At 62.6% G+C, this 8267-nt stretch overlaps 1 protein-coding gene across 1 annotated transcript; it reads left to right on the plus strand.

Annotated features, from left to right (window-relative positions):
• Positions 1 to 4189: 4189 nt before the first annotated feature.
• On the plus strand, positions 4190 to 7628 carry CAMKV (CaM kinase like vesicle associated). The gene is made up of 10 exons (XM_054387220.1): positions 4190 to 4287; positions 5370 to 5501; positions 5580 to 5654; positions 5733 to 5871; positions 5950 to 6070; positions 6460 to 6535; positions 6616 to 6752; positions 6834 to 6912; positions 6999 to 7086; positions 7278 to 7628. Exons 1-10 carry the CDS (start codon positions 4193 to 4195, stop codon positions 7626 to 7628), a joined length of 1293 nt encoding a protein of 430 aa, XP_054243195.1. The 5' UTR covers positions 4190 to 4192.
• The last annotated feature ends 639 nt before the right edge of the window (positions 7629 to 8267 follow it).

Below are 8267 nucleotides of genomic sequence, written 5' to 3' on the forward strand. Positions count from 1 at the left end.
GGAGGGCCTTTGGCCCTGCAGCTGTGGAAGGAGGATGAGGGAAGTTGCCTGGTTGCCACAGGATCACAGTACAGAGGCTGGGCTATGTGTCCACCTACATCTTCATGGCACCTCTTAGTGTCCTGAGGAGACAGACACCTGACAGAGTCCACACTTCACACTGCTAATAACCTGCTCTCATCCCATCCTATTCTTTCCCATCCTAACCCACCCCATCTCACCCCAGCACATCCACTCCACCCCACCCCATCCTATTCCATCGCATCTCATCCAATCCCATTTTATACTATTCTATTCCATCCTATTCACTCCACTCCACTCCACACCACTCTCTCCCATCCTGTACCACCCCATCCTAACCCACCCCATCTCATCCCAGCACATCCGCTCCACCCCACGCCATCCTATTCCATCTCATTCCATCCCATTTTATACTATTCTATTCCATCCTATCCACTCCACTCCACACCACTATCTCCCATCCTGTACCACCCCATCCTGTGCCACCCCATCCCATCCCATCCCATCCCATCCCATCCCATCCCATCCCATCCCATCCCATCCCATCAACCCTACTCCATCTCATCTCATCTCATCTCATCTCATCTCATCTCATCTCATCTCATCTCATCTCATCTCATCCCACCCCACCTGGTCCCCGTGTCGCGGCAGTGTCCCAGCCCGGTTTTGGTGACTTCCCCGCCCCGGGGTCCCGTCCCGGCCACTCCGTCCCCACCGGTGCCCCGACGGGCGGGGCTCGAAGTTCGGTGGTGACGTTAGGGACAGGGCGGGGCTGGATGGGGGCTGGGCCCCGCGGTCCCGCCCCCCCCAACTTGCCGCGCCGGGCGCGGGGGGCCGCGCGGCGACGGACCGACGGCTCCGCTCGGCTCGGCTCCGCTCCGCTCCGCTCCGCACCGGCCCCGCGAGGGAGGGAGGGAGGGAGGGGCGTGCGGCCTCCTCCGAGTGGCGGCCCCGGGCCGCGGCCCCCCTTTGCGGTCGGAGAGGCGTGCAGGTGAGCGCGGCACCGCGCCGGGACTGCCCCGAGCCGGAACGAGCCGAGCCGAGCCGGGCCGAGCCGTGCCGTGGGCAAGGGGAGGCCGTGCCCGGGGTGGGGGGTTGCTGGGATTTGGCACTTCTTGGGCCGGGGCTGCCCCCCTACTCTGCCCCCAACACCCTCCCCATCCCGGTGGCCTGGGACACTACGGCGGGACTGTGCCCGGGGCCGTGTCCTCCCCGACGGCTGCCCGCTGCCGCCCCGTCCCCACTGGCGTCCCGCGACCCGCAGATCCCGAGACCCGACGGGCGCCGACGAGCTGCCGGAGCCTGGCTCCCCCCCCCCACCTCCCCGCTTGCTTCCCGCCGGGGCCGCCCCCGCCGCCAGCGCGGAACCCGAAGAACCTGGCTGGCCTCCGTGGCGAGGACTGCCGGGGACCTTCGCTCGCCAAGCATCCCCTCCCGGGCCCCTGCCCCACTCTCCCGCAGTTCCGCTGCCGCATCGCTCCGGGCCGGCCCCGGCCGAGCCCTCCCCTGCGGTGCCCGGCCCGAGGCTGTATCCCCTCCCACCAGGGCTCCCCCAACCTTGCCTCTGCCCCAGCCCCAGCCCAAAGGCTCCTACGGGTAGAATGGGGCTGGCGCAGCCTCCTCCACCTCCCGCTGCCTGCCCACTGCCTGCTCGCTGCCTGTCCGCTGCCCGCACCATCCGTATTTCTGCCCATCCCGGCCCCGCTGCGTTGTGTCCCTCCCCGCTACATCCTTCCCCCGGGATGTGGGGGGCGGGATGCCATCGGGTCCCCCCTGCACAAGACACGTCCAGGGTGGCTGCAGGTGAAAGCGGGGCAGGTGATGGAGCACTGACTGGTGGCACCCCACACCATGGGGCAGAGCTGGAGTTCGGGGTGCTGGGGGGTCCCACCGGGGAGGGCTGTACGGCTGCGTCATTCCTCCGTGCCGTCCGCACCCTGCCACCCACTTCCCTGCTATTGTCTTACACCCGCTGTTTCTTCTGCTCCCAAATTAGATGCTTTAGGGGGGACACACACTGGTTGAGTGTGGGTGCCAGTGCAGCACCCAACCTCCTCTCCCTGGCACCCTGGCGAGCCAGCACTCACCCCTTCACTCACTGCTTGCCTAGGTGCCCCTGCCACAGTAGGGATGCTCTCACCTTTGGGGTGCAAGTGCTGGCACCGATGTGGGGCTTGGTTCTAGGCTGCCTTGCGGGGTACCCCAGGTGTGCTGGCCAGCCTGGGGCAGGGGAGGATGCTGGTACTCAGCCCTGGCATGATGGGTGCCTGCTAAACCAACGGGAACTAATTTTATGAGTGCAGATTAGCTGAGCGCTCGCAGAGACAGCAATAAAATCCCAATATATCATCCCACCCGGGTCCCCTTCCCAGCTAATGGCATCATGCTGCTGGTGCTGGCAGCCTGCCCACCTGCCTGCAGGCCAGCCTTGCCTTTGCTGGCCTGCGACACCAAGCCTGCCACCATGCCAGTGGCTGCCAGGACAGCCCTTGACCCCCTCAGCTTGGGCACTGTGACATGTTAGATCCAGCATCGTGTGTCACGGGGACACAGAGGTGACAGGCAGGGCAGCTTTGCCTGGAGGCTGTTGGGATGAGCTGAGTGTGGGCTGGAAAGCTTCTCTTGGTCTGTGGTGCAGGGAAGGGAATCCCATGAGTGCTCTGCTTCTCTTTTGGGAGTGGGTGCATCCTGAGTGGGTTGAGGATGGATGCTTTTGTCCGATGTGGGCTTTCCTGGCAGGAGGGTGCCAAGGTGTCATGTGAGCTGAGTGCCCCCACCCTGTGGGCATCATTCTGGCAGATAATGGAGGCAAATCAAGTCTAAAGGATAGAGGCAGGAAGGAGCATCCCCCCTGTTCTTTGGCTTGCCGCACCCACATCCCACCCAGATTTAGGGCCAAGGACCCCAGGGAGCACTTAGGTGCCTGCCCTGGGTGCTGCAGGGATGACCACCATCATCCTGGGTCCCATGCAGCAGACCCAGCAACATGCACCTGCAGGTGGGTCGGACGCTGCCCGTCCCTGCCTGTCCCTGCCCCCTCCGAAGGATGTGCCGCTTTCTGCATCTCCAGCTCCCATTGCCATAGCAACAGGCTCAGAGCTTGGGTACCCGTGATGCCGGCTCCCGCATCCCGCACTGCCATCCTGCCCGCAGCCCGTGCTGCTGGGCCCTGAGCAATACTGGCACAGTACGGTATGGCACGGTGCAGCATGGTGCTTCAGGAGCTTTAGCAGTGGGCAGTGGGTGCCTCCAGCATTGTGCCAACATCCCGGTAGTGGGTCCTGCTCAGGCCTGTCTGAGAGGGCTGGCAGGGCTCAGGCAGCCCTTTCTCCCTCTGAGCCACCAGAAAATAATGTTAGTTGAAACTTCCTCCCAATAACGGGGTGGGAAAGAGAAAAAAAATCACTTAATGGAACCAAGTTCTTGCTGAGAAGCTTCTGAGCAGGCTCAGGTTTCAAAGGGTTCCCGGTGGGAAAGCAAGGGGCAAAACATAATTCCTAAAAGGCCAGAGGTGCTGATGTGTGCTTGGGCCAGTGTCTTACCTGCTGTTGGTGGCAGAAGGGCCAGCACTACCAAACTGCAGTGCCCATCTGCATGGTACTGCCTGGTACTGTCAAACCACAGTGCCCACCTGCCCAGCACTGTGATGAGACTGTCCAGCCTGGTAGGGGATGGGGAGTTGAGGCTGGTGTCACTCACTGCATGTATGATGGGGTGTGGCGACTCCTCAGCTGGGGAAATCTCAGCTACAGAAATGTCACTACATGGCAAAACTGGGCTGAGAAATAGGAAAGGGTCCGTCCACATCTGCTTGCCTCTGCAGCAGGTGCTCTGGGCTCTGCGCTAGCCCTGGCAATTTCGTAAATCATTAATGATACACAAAAGAGGGCTGGAGGGGCTGACTTGTATCACACTGGTGGCCTGAGCCCAGACAGAGCGCTGGGTCCCACGGGGATGGCCGCACGTCGGTGGGGCTGGGCACATAGTGGCTTGCGGCAGCCGGGGAGCAGGAGCAGCCGCTGCGCTTCGTCAGGGTTTACGTTAATTAGGGCGTCTCAAGGCGGAGTGGGGGGGAATTGTGGGGTGTGTGTGTGCTGACGCGGCTCTAGGGGGGCCGGCGGTGCTGGGGTGCTCACCACCTCTCCCTGCCCTGCCAGCACCGGGCCCTGCGATGCCGTTTGGTTGTGTGACACTGGGAGACAAGAAAGATTATAACCAGCCGTCCGAGGTGACCGACAGATATGACCTGGGCCAGGTCATCAAAACGTGAGTTAGTCCCTCTCTGGCCCTGGGGGTGCCCCAAGCACCCTAACCACTTGCATGCACCATGCTGCCTGAAGGGGCTTTTGGGGTGCCAGTCCCCAGCTGGGACAGGCAGGATGCATTTTGGAGTGACTGTCCCCCTCATTACTCCCTCTCACAGGTGGGCGCTGGGGAATATTCACCACTGGCTCAGAGGAGGGCAGCAAGGTTGCCTGGCAGCTCCCTGTATCCCTTCCTTCTCCCCACTAGATCTGTGGTCTGGGAAGCAGGAGGGCTCTGCCCTAGCAGAGGAAGGAGCACTTGTCATTTGGAGGGGAGCAGGGCGCTGCTGCTTTCCCTCAACTTGCATTGCTGTTTTGGGGAAAACATTAGGAAGTGCTCCACAAAATGAAGCTTTCAGACACACTGAGAGTGGTTTGGCCCCAAAATACGCACCAGAAAATTTTCTGTTTGCCTCCAAAACATCTGGAACCACTTGGCTGTGGGCTATGCCTGGTGGGGTCATGGTGGATAGTGGTGGGGACCTTTTTGGATGTTCTCAGAGCTTTGCTCCACTCTCCCTGTGGAGCAGTTCCCCTGCATCAGGGGCAGCATCCATGAGGTTTTCAGCTCAGCCAGGGTATTGGGAAGCCAAAGGCTCTGCTGGACTGGTGCTGGGGGCTCCCATGCAGTTCCAGCCCAGCCAATGGGCTCGAACTCCATTAATAATAGAACAGAAATATTGCAGCAACCACCCCCCCTTCTTTCTTCCCAACCATAGCACTCACACTGAAGTCAGGGTGTGCTTCTGCTCTGCCTCAGCGCAAGCAGCTTCATGATGGGTCCTACCCCACCTGCCATGGGAAGAGGACTTTTTAATCAGCACATTTCCTCCCTTCCTTATCAATTTGCTTATTCCATATCTATTCCTTCTTACTGCCTTTTTTCCCCCCACTTCATCTATGGAGATACTTCTAGCCACAGCTTCTGTCCACCCCACAGCATCTCTCCTGGGTTGAGGGGGGATACTGCTGAGCCTGGGGACCACCTGAGTGCCCTGAATTTGGCAGTCCCTGGTGGGGTGACAGCTGTAGGCACTCTTGCAGGGAGGAGTTCTGTGAAATCTTCCGGGCCAAGGAGAAGACGACAGGGAAGCTGTACACCTGCAAGAAGTTTCTGAAGCGAGACGGGCGGAAAGTGCGGAAGGCAGCCAAAAACGAGATCATCATCCTCAAAATGTGAGTGCCAGGGCTGGAGGGGCTCCTGTGCTGCCAAGCAAAGTGGAGACCCCCACCCATGCCCCTGTCTCTCCATAGGGTGAAGCACCCCAACATCCTGCAGCTGGTGGATGTCTACATCACCCGCAAGGAATATTTCATCTTCCTGGAGCTGTAAGTTTGAGGGTTGCAGGGGGGCTGGCTGAGGGTGCCCCTGCTGTAGGGGTGTCTCAGCAAAGCTGCTGTTGGCAGGGCCACCGGCCGGGAGGTCTTTGACTGGATCCTGGACCAGGGCTACTATTCAGAGAAGGACACTAGCAACGTCATCCGGCAAGTGTTGGAGGCCGTTGCTTACCTGCACTCACTCAAGATCGTCCACAGGAACCTCAAGGTGGGTGATGGCGGGGTGGGAGCACCCATGGGTGCTGTGTGCCCTGTGCCCTGGCACTCATGACCCTCGTGCTGTCAGCTGGAGAACCTGGTGTACTATAACCGTCTGAAGAACTCCAAGATCGTTATCAGTGATTTCCACCTGGCCAAGCTGGAGAATGGGCTTATCAAAGAGCCCTGTGGCACCCCTGAGTACCTGGGTGGGTGAGAGCCAGCTGGGTCTGCATGCAAGGGTGGGTGGCGCTGCTGAAGTCCCAGCATGTCCCTCCTGCTGCTCCCCACCACTCTGGGGACTGGTCCTGGGGGTTCCCATTTGGTCCCTCCTGATGGTCATGGGTGCTCCTGGTGGGTCTGTCATGCTCCCCATTGCTCCAGGGCTGACCATGGGTCCTCCCAGCGGGTTCCTCCCACTCCCCATCACCCCAGGGGCTGATCCTGGCTGTTCCTGGTGGGTCCCTCTCACTCCCCCTCACCCCAAGGCATATCCTGGGCACTCCCAGTGGGTCCCTCTAACTCCTCATCACCATGAGGGTGAGAGGCTGGGGGGGGTGGGGACCCCCGAGCAGGGCTGCTCTCCTGTCACCCGCAGCTCCGGAGGTGGTGGGACGGCAGCGGTACGGGCGGCCGGTGGACTGCTGGGCCATTGGCGTCATCATGTACATCCTGTGAGTGTGGGACGAGGGACAGGGTGGCCACAGCAGGCTGGGGGCTGAGGGCCAGGCTGAGTCCCCTGCCCTTCCCCCAGCCTCTCGGGGAACCCACCCTTCTACGAGGAGGCAGATGAGGATGACTATGAGAACCACGACAAGAACCTTTTCCGCAAAATCCTGGCAGGAGACTATGAGTTTGACCCACCATACTGGGATGACATCTCACAGGCGGGTGAGCCCTGTGCCAGGGGGACACACACGGGGTCCCATGTTGTTCCCTCTTGGTGCTGACTTCCCCACCCTCTACCCGCAGCTAAGGAGCTGGTGACACGCCTGATGGAAGTGGAGCAGGACCAAAGGATCACGGCGGAGGAGGCCATCTCCCATGAGTGGTGAGGAGTGGAGGTGGTGGGATTGCGGCTGGGGGCAGGGTGGGGGGAGGCTAGTGGCCACTGCTCACCTCTCCCCATCTCCCCAGGATCTCTGGCAACGCTGCATCTGACAAGAACATCAAGGATGGCGTCTGTGCCCAAATCGAGAAGAACTTTGCCCGAGCCAAGTGGAAGGTGGGTGAGGGGGCCCTGTGCCTCAGTTTCCCCCCTCAGCCGAGCCCTTTCCCCCATCACGGTGGGGGCTGCCAGTCCCTGCGTCCCTGCTAGCCCCCAGCAAGAATTCCCAGTGGGGGACCCGATGCCGGTGTGAGGGGCCAAGGGTCAGAGGAGCGCCCACACCCCGCGGCCACCGCCTTTCCCCACAGAAAGCCGTGCGAGTGACCACGCTCATGAAGCGCCTGCGGGCGCCCGAGCAGACGGAGACCGCCTCAGCCCCGACAGCCACCACTGCCACCACCGCTGCCACCACCGCCGGCACCGCCGCTTCCAACGCTGCTACCGCCGCTTCCAACGCTGCTATCGCCGCCACCGCCGCCACGGACACTGCGACCCCCGCGGCCTTGAGCACTCCGCCCCCCGCGGCCTCGAGCACTTCGCCCGCCGCCGCGCAGCCCCCGGCCCCCGCCACGCCTCCTGCCACCACGTGTAACGGGGACGGGGCTGCCACCACCGCGGCTGCCACCTCCACCGAGGACCCCGGCGAGCAAACCGGCTGAGCGGTGGTGGTCCTCACGCCCCCTCTCTGTACATAGCCCCCGGCATGGTTCCCCCCCCCCCGCACCCCCGCCTGCACCCCCTTTTCTACGTGCCCCGACGGAGAGCCGGCCGCGGGGCAGAGCCCTGCATGGAGCCCCTCCTCCCCCGGCACCCCCCGGCCCTCCCCCGGCTCCCTCGGTGGCTTTGCCGATCGGTCTGCCCCCCGCACCCCCACTGCTCTCTCAGTCTGTCCCTTGCCACCGTCCCTCCCCCCGGGGATGCCCAGAGATACGGGGCAGTTCCCCCCGGCCACACCCCGCAGGGCTTGAGGGGTGTCGTGCGGGGTCCGCTGGGACAAGCATGCATGTGCGGGACTGCAGGTGGGGGTCTGCGCGGGACGGAGGGGGTCCCCGGCACCCTTCTCCGACTCGGGGCCCCGGGGGGATGCACGTTGGAGGGAGGGGGAGAGGGTGCAACGGGGCTCCCCCTCCCGGGGGTAGCCACACGGCCCCCATTTAATGCCTCATGTCTGGAGGATCCCAAATGTAGTGTCCCCCCGGTGCCTACCCTTTCCGGTCCCCGCTTCCCTCCCTCGCAGCTGCATGCCTGCAGGGCCGGCTCTGCCTGTGGCTGTCGCCGGCACCCCGTAAGCCCGCGCC

Source organism: Indicator indicator, chromosome 15 (genome assembly GCF_027791375.1).
Source record: "Indicator indicator isolate 239-I01 chromosome 15, UM_Iind_1.1, whole genome shotgun sequence".
NCBI lineage: Eukaryota > Metazoa > Chordata > Aves > Piciformes > Indicatoridae > Indicator > Indicator indicator.